The sequence below is a fragment of the Hoplias malabaricus genome, chromosome 9, assembly GCF_029633855.1.
Source record: "Hoplias malabaricus isolate fHopMal1 chromosome 9, fHopMal1.hap1, whole genome shotgun sequence".
Lineage (NCBI taxonomy): Eukaryota > Metazoa > Chordata > Actinopteri > Characiformes > Erythrinidae > Hoplias > Hoplias malabaricus.
The window spans coordinates 33659263-33670953 of NC_089808.1; the positions used below are offsets into that span (position 1 = coordinate 33659263).

Sequence of the window (11691 nt, forward strand, 5' to 3'; positions counted from 1 at the left end):
GAGGTGCTTCAAGTCTACAAATATAACTGTAATACATTATTTAAATACAATTTTACATACTTATAAATACATTTACTTTCTAAAAGAGTATTGTACAAACAATTTAAAACTTAGTAATTCCTGGTCATGCCATTCGTGAGGGAAAATAGCTCAGAAAGAAGAACTATGTCTGAAACAATGGTGTTGGAATTTTTATGTACCTCATATGATACAAATTGTGCAACATCAAAAAAGATATATAAACAAAAGACAGGATCTGATTTAATATAATATCTTTTATTCATGTGCGACAGACTCTTTGAATAATGTATATTTACAGAGCCTTTTTCAGTGTGTGATTAGGTTATGTAGCAGTGCTAGCACATGGCAGGAAGCTGTTTGAGGATGACTTTTTGTAAGACATTCATGTGACAAGAAACAGGAAAGCCTGGTTACCGACCAGCACTACACACAAACACACACATACACACACAGAAAGAGAGAGAGAGTATTTCAGGAAACACAATATGTGGACAAGATTAGTTTTCACAATTGTAGCAATAATAGTAGTATTCCACCTCTAAGCTAAGTTTCAGATACAGACCATACATTCAATTCACATGAATGTGGTAAATAATATGATACAGCGCTTCACTGATACGAAACGCAATGATTCAGTAGCTGAGATCAGTACTTTCAGCCTCATGATCTTGTGACCAATAGAGGAAACTGGGGTCACAAAAGATTACAGCTCACACTGCTGACAAAAACTTTTGCTTATTCAGCTCCATCCTTTAAAATGACTTTTCCAGTGCCCTTATATCACATAAAATGGTGTATGTGGTTTTAAAGGAAATATACTTTAATACATTGTAATAAAAACAACAGTAATTTTGAACAGCGATTTTCAACAGATTTCAGACAGAAACGTTTTTGTACAAATGTTGTGTACAACACTTTAATGTATTCTTCAATCAAACTCCATTTTAAATCAGGCTGTAAATGTGCAGAATTTGCTCTTTTAAATTTATGACGAGATTTACAGGGAGAAAAATCTGTTGTACCATGGTGTTGTGTTGTTAGTGGATTAAGCACCTGATTGAGCATGTGTGACAGAAAACCTCAGAAAATAGTGAAAGTGTCTGGTACTGTTTTTTCTGTTGCGCTTCAGTGTAGGATGTTATTTTAAACCTCATAAGACACAAGTATTTGTCTACATCATGCGTAACCTGTAGTTTTCAATTTGCTTTATATCAGTTTAATGTTGGAATAATGGAATTTCCTATACCCAGTGTTCTTATCTGGTCCTCTTTGTCTCTTGTTCTTCATCGTCCTCACTGCTGCTGGACTCTCCAAAAGCCTGATCGAGCTCTCTCTCTCTGTTCACTGAAGAGAATCCCTTTATGCTGAGAGTTATGTTGATGAGAGTGGGGGTGTCACTGAAGCCCACTAGGAGATTGCCATTCTTGTTGTTCAGTACAGACACGCACAGGATTTTAGAGTCAGGCTTGAAGACTGACAGAACAGTCCCTGCATCCAGATCCCACATGCTCACCTCATCTGTAAGAAAATTGACCATTACTTACAATCATTCTTTTATTTGATCAAAATAATTTTGATTTTTAAAATATCGTATTTTAAGGAATGAGGATATTTACAAGCCCCCATTTCTGAAACACATTTTGCATCCAGATTTCATTGGAATTTATGTTAAACACTGTTATTTATTCAAAACTGTCACTTCTTACAGAAAAAACAAAGTGGCATATTGCTTTCACACTGGAATTACTGTGAATGGCATGCATTATGTATCTTATTCATTTGAAATACACTCCCCCCCTCCACTGAAATAATTGTCTGTCCCAGCTAAGAGGCCTGTGCCCCTCTTTTTGGGAACCACTGCTTTAGATGATAATGAGACACACACACTGCTTTAGCATGGTTGTCTTCCTTCTCTACACATTTTTCATTCATTCATTATCTGTAACCCTTATCCAGGTCAGGGTCGCGATGGGTCCAGAGCCTACCTGGAATCATTGAGCGCAAGGCGGGAATACACCCTGGAGGGGGCGCCAGTCCTTCACAGAGCAACACACACACACATTCACTCACACACTCACACCTACGGACAGTTTTGAGTCGTCAATCCACCTACCAACGTGTGTTTTTAGACTGTGGGAGGAAACCGGAGCACCCAGAGGAAACCCAAGCAGACACAGGGAGAACACACCACACTCCTCACAGACAGTCACTCGGAGGAAACCCACACAGACACAGGGAGAACACACCACACTCCTCACAGACAGTCACCCAGAGGAAACCCATGCGGACACGGGGAGAACACACCAACTCCTCACAGACAGTCACTCGGAGGAAACCCATGCGGACACGGGGAGAACACACCAACTCCTCACAGACAGTCACCCGGAGCGAGACTCGAACACACTCTACACGTTTTGATTGTATTAATCAAATATGCCTGCACTCATAAGGAGTAGCACAAAATCAGCATCACCTTTTTAAACCCTTATTTACTGACACAAACAAACCATAAAAACTGGAATGTTTTATTTCATGCATTGTGGTTTAGTTGGAAATCCAGATTTCTAAGTTAAAGAAAAGGTTCACTTTTTTATTTGTATGTAATAACTTATTTTGCACTTCCCCAAATAGTTTTCTAGTTCTTTTATTGTGTAATGAGAACCCGTTGAGAAATCTAGTGGAAAACCCGGAGCTGATTGGCCACTAGCAGGGGATTCTTACTGGTAGGGGAGCCATGTTTTTTTAATATTCATTTTTGTGCCAAATATTTTACACAAACACATTAAGGGATAGATTATATGTTGCCAAAAAAGAATAGGAAAAAAATATATTAAATACTATATTTAAAAGATACTGTGGTGTTATTTGAGGCTTATTTTCATGTACATTTTGCCAGTCTTTGCTTTTTTTTTGTGGATTTTGCTACTGAAATCTTTTGTTTGTTTCTACTTATTCTTAATCTTTTGCATCTTTATTTTGGCAGACTTTTCATGGGTGATGGATGGGTCTTGGAAGAACGAGTTTACTTTGAATTTCAATTGGGGTTTGGACTGATAGGTGCTCTTTGTTGATTTGCTGATTTTAACTGTAGTGTTCTTGAGTTTGAAAAATGCAGCATAGGACTTATAAAGATATTATTTTTGGAAGTTGGAGCAGTATAGTTAAAGCTAAATAAAACTGAACAGTTACTGAATTCTATCAACAAACATTCAAACATATTTTTGTAGAACTGTGTCCTGATGGGTCATTCAGAGAAATGTTCATGAATTTTACACATACTGTATGTGAACATTATTCTATATACATTATTATTTTTCTTTCAAAAATGGCATCTTCCGGAAGAAGAAAGAGTCTGTAGTAAATTCAGTTATGTTTGTTGTCAGGCTGATTGTCAGGGAGATACCATTAAACATGAAGGAAAGTGAAAGTAACTGGAACGGCTTTTAGACGTTCCGCTTCACTTTGAAAGAACAGCTTTGGTAAGACATTTCAGTCTCTGTCTGGTCCTACAAACTGTCTTGAGTATTTGCATTATTCACTCATATATCAAACCCATGTTATTTCATATTTACATTTTCATAAATCAGCAAATGTTTTGATCTCAACAGATTGTTTTCTTTTTTGGTCCTGTCTTCATACAAAATATGTTGAAATTCATGTTTATAATAACTAGTGGTCTGATATAGAGATCAGTTTCCAGACTTTTGTCTAATATCAAACCAAGCTTTGGCAAAAACAAACATCCACTCTAGAGTCCAAAGTAGAAAGGAGGTTTATTAGCCTGTAAGTTTGTGACCCTGATTGACTCTTTATCACAAATTCCACTTCAAAGCAACCAGATCCAGATTATACCTGCTAGAAGGATGGCTTTGGACCCTCCCTCAATGATGAAGAGCTGGCTGGACACACTCAGTCTCAGACCCCCATATCCAGAGATAGTCTTGTGCTTTCTCCTAAATGGCTCCCACACTTTTAGTCTGTGGAACAAATTTGACTGGTTTTTAGGACATTATCTGACAGTATTACTATATATTTACAACTAAATCATAGTGAATGGCATAAAAAACTATTGTAATGTCCCCTTTTACTCTGAAGAGAATTGTAAACTGTAACAGAAATATCACATACTCTGCCCTCTTGTCTCTGTAGAATATTACTACAAAATAAAAGTACTAAACTGCAGCTGTCACATACTTGTTCAAGTTTGCAATGCCGAAGGCGACTCGGTTGGCATTATTGGTGATAGCTAGACAACATACTCCAGGCTCATTTTTCAGTCTCTTTTGTATCTGGAGGAGCACACAAAGGTTACAGACCACCGTGCAGCCAATTTTTGTAAAATATTTCAGCAGCAGGGAGCAACAGAAAATCACATCATTGTTGAGCGCTTCCTTTTTCTTTGATTCAGATTTCATTCTTTTCAGAAGACCACATTTTAGCTTTTTTTTTTTTTTTTTAAAGATATCTGTTTATTAAAGAAATAGCTGCATAGTCTTTATAAATAATGTTTAGTAGTTAGTGACTAAGTCTAAGAAGTTAATTCACTAGCTGGAGGTGCAAGCATACCTTCCCCTTCTGTGTGTCCCAGAGAGTGATGTAAGGAGAGCGCTGGGCTTCACTGTAGTTGGAGATGAGCAGGTGTCCTCCTGAGTGAGTGAGGGCGGCAGTACGGAGGCCCAGAAGGGACCATCGATCCTCAAGTGTGTGCAGGTGCTCCTGGGAAACTACACTGAAAACATTTAAATGATGGGCGAAGTAGGAGCATACTACCACCTGACCGAGAGAGAAGGAGAAAAGATTAAAAAAAATACATAAAGGAATTTAGATATTTGTTAGTATAAAATTGTATATATATATTTTTGATAGTATTTGTTGACCATAACGACCTCAGTTTGCTTAGCAATACAGCTTTAGCTTTCTTCCTCCTGCTAGTTTGATTGTCGCCAATTCCTGCACCTGAGCTAGCACTAAATCCCCCGGCATTGAGCTGTGGAGCAGTGGAACTGCATTCTGTGGATGCATAGGGTGACCAGATCTGAGATAGTGAAAAAGAGGACGCGCCTCCGGTGGGGGGTTGGTGGTGATGATTGGTGGTGATGGTATGCTTAGCTGAACCTATGTGTGCTTTTAGGTCCTTTACACCTTTATTTGCTACACAAAACATGGGCATTTCTTTTTTAATTCATCCGTGAACATTTACGTTTTGGCATAGCTGCTCGAGATGAGGGTAGGTACGTGAGCTTTGTCTGACGTAAACAAGGACTACTGACGTGCAGACTGACCAATTAAATGTTTACAAAGAAGGTTATCGACCAATAACGGTAGCTATACAGTCAGACCGTCCAATCAGAAGATTTTAGGCTACTTCACCACGCCCCCTTCTCACTCAAACGAACCAATCGGAGTAGGGGAGGGCGGGACTAGTTTGTGAACGAAACTTCTCGAAGTTCTATGTAAGCTCTAGAAAAACAAAATCCCGGACGTTTATGAAATTCCGCTCGGACATTTTTTAAGTCTAAAAAAGAGGACATTTCCGGGTAAAAGAGCACGTCTGGTCACCCTACTGAGGCAGCACCATCCAGGACAGGGGTGGGCAATCTTATCTGCAAAGGGCCGGTGTGGCTGCTGGTTTTTGTTCCAACCAACCAGGAGGTCACATGATCATTTGTTTTACTCAAGCCAACTAATTAAAGGAGTGAAATCAGGTGTGCTTGAGCCTGAATGGACTTAAATCCAGCAGCCACACCGGCCCTTTGCGGATAAGATTGCCCACCCCTGATCCAGGAACTGAAGGATGAGTCCAAGCTGTGTTCCTGATTTAAAACTAAATTTCCACCACTGAGAACTTGATCTCACAAACTCTTTCATGGCTGAATACAATTAAATCTGCACTTAAATATTTCAACATCTGTTGGCAATCCTTCGTAGAATTGTAGAGATTGAGTAACAATAAAACCAAGTTTTTAAAAACAAATAAACCTAGATTTTAACCATTTTAAACCAGTTACTCTTACTTTTTCATCTCCACTGAGAAGGTACTGATCTATAGAGTTGTGTTTCTCTCTCTCTAAGCATCTTTGGTCCTCTCTTACACTCTGCTCCTCACACTCCTCCCTCCTTCTGCGAGCTGTGTGGCTCTCTGTGCGCTGGTCCCATGGCATCAGCAAACCTGCAGAGAAACACACCATCAAGGTGCAAAAGGCTTTTGAGAGAATACATTCCAGCCAAAGTTTAACCAAAAAACACTTGTATTGTGGCAACTGACATAAATCTAAATAAACATGTAAAAGGTATTATTCCAACAAATGAAAGTTGTCATAAAAGTCTGCTTACCAGAGTTTGGTTCACTCTAGAAGTGTTATAATAAAAAGGTATTGAAATAAACCTATACAGAGACTGATGTTGGTTTAAACTAGTTGCCATTGTTATGATGTGTTTGTTCATTGCATATTTCTACTATGACAAAATATGATGTACTGACTGAAATCATCAACATTAGAATGTTAAAAGACTAATCTGTCATTTTCTTCAGTGACTCTTTGCACATTGTGAAAAAGCTGTCAAACTGACACCTAGCAGCAAGGACGTATCAGAGATTCTCTACTAAATATATTTTTTAAACATTTCCACCCACTCTTTTGGTTTATAGTAAATATTAGATGTTTTGGACATGCAGTAGGGATAGTGTAATTGCAAAGCACTGTGACTCAGTCAGTACCTTTCTTTTTTACAGTGGATACAGGCTGGATCTCTTTGTCCTTGAGTGGAGGGCCAGTCAGAAGTGATTCTCTATGGTATGTTTTAATGCGTCCTTTAATGTAGCCCGAGTCCAGGTCCCACACTATCAGGTGGTCACTACAATCAGACATAGAACATCCATTATGTTTAAATTGTGCTTCTGTCATACCATACAGGCTTTTACTGAACTCTTTAGTGTCCCATACAGGAAACAAACTATCACTTCCTGACTACAAAGACTGCCATTTGATGTGAATTTCATATTTCATTTCTTAAGGGGGGAGAGTAAGATCAGCAGATTCTGACCGGTTCTCTGACAAACCGAGCAGGAGCTCTCCCTTCAAGAGCTGGTAATCTGGCTGAGGACAGGGTACGATGAAGAGACCAGTCTGTCTCTTCACATAACTCCTGCTCTGAAGATCATACACCAGCAGTGTCTGCAGCAGTCCATAAAGAAGAACAAATAACAAACAAAAGTATGTTTATAGTCATCGTATATAGTTAATATGTTTTTGCAATATTGTGAATACACTGTCAACAGTTATTACACACAGCATATACAGAATTTATAACATATTCTATACAATATAGGATAACAATAGTTAACAACAATAGATATGTAACAATAATAAAAAAGCAGACAACATTATATTAACAAGAATAAGAAGGATTATTAAAGTAGTCTGGTACTTAATTACAGTGGTAGCCAGTCAGAAAGGGCTGTGGTTTAGAGTTAAACCCGTGTTTAAACCTGAATGTGTCAGACTCTTAGCTGTGGTGTCATGAGAAGCTGTTTTTTTAACTGCATCTTTGGTTTAAACTAAACCAAACTGCTGTGTCATTTAAAAATCACATATAGCGACTACATCACAGGTTTAACTTCATCTTATTTTTGCCCTGTGATTATTCTTCAGCTTACGAGTCATAAACAGTGGCCTGGATGTGTCACGAGTCTGCACAAAATCTGTTTAAACAAGGCTGCCCCCATGTGGGCTTCTCTAAGGAGCATAAATGGGTTAATTTAGGGACCTCAAAAGAATTTGATTCTTCATCCCATGAATTGTTTTTTAAAAGAAAAATGTACAATTAAGGGCTGGTGTGTTCTCCCTGTGTCCGTGTGGGTTTCTTACGGGTGCTCCGGTTTCCTCCCACAGTCCAAAAACACACGTTGGTAGGTGGATTGCCGACTCAAAAGGGTCCGTAGGTGTGAGTGTGTGAGTGAATGTGTGAGTGTGTGTGTTGCCCTGTGAAGGACTGGCGCCCCCTCCAGGGTGTATTCTCGCCTTGCGCCCAATGATTCCAGGTAGACTCTGGACCCACCGTGACCCTGAACTGGATAAGGGTTACAGATAATGAATATATATATATATATTTGCAGGATCACGATCTTGATTTTATCATGATTTTATTTTCATGCTGTTTTTAATGCCTCTTAACACTCCAGGTATTTTTCCATTTTCCACCTGAAATTACATATATAAAATCTTGAGGCAGTGAATAAACTAGAGGCAATTTTATCAATTTAATTTGGAATCGTCTTTGAAATCCATTGGAAGGAGAGAGTTTTCCCCGATTGGCTCCCTCACCCCCCCCCCCCTCCCAGTAGGGAAAGGGCAGGTAGTGAAAGGGATCTAAGCTTTGAAAACTTAATTACTGTTTTGATTGTTGTTTATGTTTATTTTTGTTGCCATATAAAATGGTCTGTGTCGTCTTTCGCGCACTTATTAGTCGCCGAAGCCTGGTTGCTTCCCCGCCTCCTTGGTTGAGCACCGCCCCTGATTGGTTTACATAGTTGATTCGTTAAAGCTGAGAGCTGAAGCTACTCAGCCATAGCAGAGATCCACGGGGAACATATTTATACTATTTTTTTTATTTGTTGTACTTTATTTTGTTGTTTTTCTTTCTTTTTGCAAGTCATCTTTACACAAACATGAGGATTATTAACGAGTGGATTGACATTTTAAAGTAGTGACTTACATTATCGTTGTCCCGAGAGTCTGCGCGTTCGACTGATGTGTAATATGTACACAGTACGTAAACAACTTAAAAGAACTGCAGCGGACTGTATGTGCATTAGCGATTACGATCTCCCTGTGATGGTGTATCTTAGACAATTATTGTTCACGAACTAAAATCGTTATATTGCACATCCCTATGTACAATACTCACTTTTGTAAATATTGTTTAGCGATACTTCCTTTAAAAGAAGGTTAATCACTGTGCATCAGATCAGATATTTTAACATCCCTGATACACATTTGCCTGTACGTTTGTAAAGACTTTATGATAGGTTTGCTTTTTAATGCCATATGCATAATTAAACTCAGATTGACTTTCCATAAGTTATTTGATTCTGAGCTTATATTCCTTATTGAAGTTTTACATTGTTGCCATCATGATCCCATTTATTTGTTTGAGTTTCACGGTTGAGGGAGGACGAGGTGGCGGACGTACATGCAAGGAATCTTTACTTAAACAAAACCAAGGCAAACACAACAAACAGAAGCAGGGAGGTGAGACTAACTAGAATTCAACGGAACAGAACTAGGACAGGAACAGAACAGAAAAGAACCATGAACTGGTGGTAATGTTTGAGGAAAAAAACACATCTGCAGACAAGAAGGCACTGAAACAAAGGGACTATATATACACACAGTACAGACTAGGAACACCTGGGATAATAAACCAGAGGGCAGGACAATGAGACACAGGTGGAGACACTGAGGACTAAGAGAGACTAAGGAGACAAGAATAAAACAAAAACAGCCATGTGCTGCTAGCACATTCATGACACTGAGGTGTATTTAGAGGCCAAATTAATTCAGTCAGTTCAGGTTCTTTCATTCCAAAATATTTCATTGACTACTTAGTTGGTGTAGGTCTGAAATAATAGGCTGATACTGTGTGTGTCACGCCCTTGTCCTCTTGTCTGTTTTTCCCACCATGTGCTCACCAAGCACATGGGTCTGTTTGTTATTGTTCATGTCTCCGTCCTTGTCCCGCCTTTGTTCCTCCTCCTCGTTGTCTCATTTGTAATCCTGCCTCCTCGTTGTCTGTTCCAGGTGTCCCTTGTCTGTGTTGTGTATTTAAGTTCCTTTGGGTCACTTCCTGTTGGTTGGACATTCCACTTTCATTTTGTGCTCTCTAGTCTGTCTGTTTCTCATGCCTTCCAAGTCAATCTTTGTATCTCTCTTGTCTCATGTCTGTTTGTGTTTTCTCTGTTTAGCTTTCTGTTTTAGTTTAGTCAGTTTAGTTGTCTGTGTCCAAGTTTAGTCTGTTTAGCTTTCTTTGTTTGTTTAGTTCTCGCTGTCCAGGTGTCTATTTAGCTCTATGTCTAAGATTAGTCTGTTTCTCTCTCTGTATGTTTAGCTCCCTCTCCCTAGGTTTCTCTGTCCAGTTCCCTGTCAGTCCAGTTCCCTCTCTATCTGTCTAAGTCTCTCTGTCCAAGTCATTGTTTCCAAGTTTCTCTGTCTCCGTCTTTCTTTGTTTAAGTATTCTCTCTAGTTCTTACTTTGTCTCTGTATTATCTTGTTCTTAATAAGAGTCACTGTGTTATAGCAAGTGTGTCCGCCTCCTTCAGTCCGCCGCGATCCTGACAGTGTGCTGTAATTACAAATGCACTGTAGAAAAACGTTTTTAATATTGGTCACTGGTATTGTGTCCAATGGTGTTGGTGGGATGATATTGATTTTAGAAGAAACTCTGGGTGTGAGGGTTCAGAAACTTTTGGCCATTTAAAAAACCTATCTATCTATTAGACAATGTCTATCAAAATTAACCAGATATTATATTTCTTTAATTAAAAATAAGTAAAGGAAAATAATTTAATTAATTAATTAATATAATCTTAAAAGTTCCTTTATGACTGAACACCAACATGCTTTACTCTTCTACATGAGGCATATAAAATAACTAAAAATGAATGGTTTTTATACAACTGTGCTTAAATTAATCACTGTGAAAATAAAACATCATATCTCCATTTTCAGTTTTCTACATCATTTGGAAACCAGCCACACTGTGACATTTCAAACAGATGAACCAAGAGTACAGTATTGCTGAACTGGACAGTACCTGGTACACTGGTGTGGGTGTATCTGTGAAGGTGGCCATACCACGATCAGTCAGAATGTACAGTCTGAGATCTCGGGCCAGAACCACATCAGCACTTGAGAATAATCCATGCTCCACTCGAACAGGCCGTCCCCTGAAGCGCGCTCGGCTTATGTTCCATACCCGCACCGTACCAGTACGAACACTGCGACACACTACATAGCTTGACACAAATCAAAACAGGAAATTCATTACGTGTGATAGATCTTCAGTAGCTCGAGATCCAGCAGATATGCATACTGAGGCTCAGAGTACATTTCAGTCATGTTTAGAATAAAAACAAATGGACAAATCATGAAATATTTTACCAAATCTGTTTCAAAAATGTAGGAGCACAAAAAATTTTAGTCTAGAAATGATGTGGAAAAATGATGTTATAATATTTTAGCACCAAAATAGCATCTAGAAAATGCCTACAGCAGGAATGAGTTGAGTGATAGCACATAAGGGTTTTAAGTCTTTCACACTCTACACTGAATATTATCATCAAAACTTTTAGAGGATCGGGGTAGTCCCTCGATCCTCAAGCTGCTGAACACTTGCATTATGTTTACATGCTGGGTTATCATGGTTCTAGTGATAGTTGCAATATTTTATAGGTGTCTTTCTACCTGGGATATTTTTCCATAGGAATAATCTCCTGAGTGCCATCACTCTGTACCCTATGGATATTGTATGTAAGAGTCTGGTCATTGATTCTAGATGCCAAGTTCCACAGACGCAGGAACTGATCTCCCTTACAGAAACCCAGACAGAACTGCAGGTCAGGACATATCCCTGCACATATAAAACAATAAAAAGTTCATGATTAATTATATC

At 38.7% G+C, this 11691-nt stretch overlaps 1 protein-coding gene across 2 annotated transcripts; it reads right to left on the reverse strand.

Annotated features, from left to right (window-relative positions):
* Positions 1 to 293: 293 nt before the first annotated feature.
* Positions 294 to 11070, reverse strand: si:ch211-212k18.6 (uncharacterized). Of its 2 annotated transcripts, XM_066681973.1 has the most exons (8): positions 10834 to 11070; positions 7066 to 7196; positions 6740 to 6876; positions 6036 to 6190; positions 4588 to 4794; positions 4216 to 4310; positions 3874 to 3998; positions 294 to 1539 (listed from the first exon to the last, which is right to left on the reverse strand). In XM_066681973.1, the coding sequence occupies exons 1-8, from the start codon at positions 10870 to 10872 to the stop codon at positions 1277 to 1279; spliced, it is 1152 nt and encodes a 383-aa protein (XP_066538070.1). In that variant the 5' UTR covers positions 10873 to 11070; the 3' UTR covers positions 294 to 1276. The 2 variants fall into 2 exon arrangements, with proteins under 2 accessions (XP_066538070.1, XP_066538071.1); XM_066681974.1 differs by having other exon boundaries at positions 6740 to 7196; positions 10875 to 10943.
* Between the last annotated feature and the right edge of the window lie 621 nt (positions 11071 to 11691).

Excerpts from the sequence above, each read along its gene's own strand:
- si:ch211-212k18.6 (XM_066681973.1), bottom strand. The coding sequence starts at position 10,872 with ATGGCCACCTTCACAGATACACCCACACCAGTGTACCAG. Across the intron at positions 4,311-4,587 it reads GGGACACACAGAAGGGGAAG|ATACAAAAGAGACTGAAAAA; the intron begins GTATGCTTGCAC and ends GTGCTCCTCCAG. Across the intron at positions 1,540-3,873 it reads CAAAGCCATCCTTCTAGCAG|ATGAGGTGAGCATGTGGGAT; the intron begins GTATAATCTGGA and ends ATTTTCTTACAG.